Source organism: Physeter macrocephalus, chromosome 14 (genome assembly GCF_002837175.3).
Source record: "Physeter macrocephalus isolate SW-GA chromosome 14, ASM283717v5, whole genome shotgun sequence".
NCBI classification, from domain to species: Eukaryota; Metazoa; Chordata; class Mammalia; order Artiodactyla; family Physeteridae; genus Physeter; species Physeter macrocephalus.
Window position 1 is genome coordinate 99,696,030 of NC_041227.1, and position 1,556 is coordinate 99,697,585.

A 1,556-nucleotide genomic window follows, 5' to 3' on the forward strand; every position below is an offset into this window, starting at 1 on the left:
AGTTTGGGATTAACAGATACAAACTACTGTATATAAAATAGATAAACAACAAGGTCCTACTATATAGCACATGGAACTATATTCATTATCTTGTAATAAACTATAATGGAAAAGAATCTGAAAAACAACACACACACACACACACACACACACACACACACACACACACCGGAATCACTTTGCCGTACACCTGACACTAATATAACATTGTAAATCAACTATACTTGGATTAAAAAATTTAAAAAAAGAACGAATAAAACATTTAAAAATAACAACTTTGTCTTTAAGTTAAAATATAAATAATTCGGTACTTATATTGACAGTGGAAAAGGTCATTCTGTTGGAGTTATGTGTAAATTTTTTCATTTATTTAGAATTCAAGGGGGGAAACAAAAATTGGCTCTTGCAAACTACAAGGGATGTTTTCTTCTTAGGAATTCTGCAGTAGAGACTGTAGAACAAGAGCTTCTCTTCGTTGGGTCTGAGACTGGAAAACTTCTGGCCATGAGAGAACTTGTTAAAAAGGTATATTTGGACTACATTCCTGAGTTTTGTGAATGTTCACCAAGCCTTGTATTACTAGGTGTAATATTACTAGCAATTACTTGTATTACTAGCCTTGGAAGACGGATTTATTATGAGCACTTAACTTCCTGGCAGACCCTTGATTGGGGCTCTGCTGGGTCTCCCGCCTGCTGCCGGCAGTTTTGGGGGTCTCTCCGTCCCAGCTTCTCCCTATCCACACCCTAACTCCCATCCAGAACTGGCTGCAGGGCCCCCAGCTCTCCTCCCTGTCCCCAGGTAGGGTGGTCGGTGCTGTGGCCTGGGTCCCTGAGCTGTGCTATTGAGGGGGTCCTGCCGCAGGATTCCTGGGTGGGCCCCCCTCCGTGCCCTGGCTGTTTCCATGTTTCAGCTGAAATAAAAGGTTTTAGAAACGTTAAAAAAAAAAAAAGGGGGAGGTTGAGTGCTATTCCTGCGTCATATTTAGTAATCCAGTGGTAAATTGGTAAGAAGCACATTGGAGCAACTCTTGTCTCAAAGGGGAGAGGCTCTCCTCTCAGAATATATTAAGATTTCTGTTCCCAGCTCGGGGTAGGCCAGGGAAAGACCTACCTGCTGCCCTGAATGCCTCCTTTTTCCACACGAGCACACTGCGGGTTCCGTTCCAGACCACCACAGTAAAGCCAATGTCACAATAAAGTGAGTCACAGGAATTTTCTGGTTTCCCAGTGTATAGAAAAGTTATGTTTACACTGTATTGTAGTCTATTAAGTGTGAATAGCATTATGCCTAAAAAACAATGTACATACCTCAACTTAAAAATACTTTATTGCTGAAAATGCTAACCATCACCTGAGCCTTCACTGAGTCATAGCAGTAACATTAAAGATCACTCGCTAGGGCTTCCCTGGTGGCGCAGTGGTTGAGAGTCCGCCTGCCGATGCAGGGGACACGGGTTTGTGCCCTGGTCCGGGAGGATCCTACATGCCGCGGAGCGGCTGGGCCCGTGAGCCACGGCCGCTGGGCCTGTGCGTCCGGAGCCTGTGCTCCGCAAC

The 1,556-nt window shown here is 44.3% G+C and overlaps 1 protein-coding gene across 5 annotated transcripts in view; it reads left to right on the forward strand.

Moving 5' to 3' along the window:
• Nucleotides 1-1,556, forward strand: part of DDX52 (DExD-box helicase 52) — a 29,507-nt gene that overhangs the window by 19,291 nt on the left and 8,660 nt on the right. For all 5 annotated transcript variants that reach the window (XR_447951.3, XM_007110530.3, XM_007110531.4 and 2 more), the window contains exon 9: nt 435-525. Coding sequence is in view for 4 of the 5 variants with exons in the window: in XM_007110530.3 (XP_007110592.1) it covers nt 435-525 (91 nt within the window). In the remaining variant the exon portion in view is untranslated. The remainder of the gene's footprint in view (nt 1-434; nt 526-1,556) is intronic.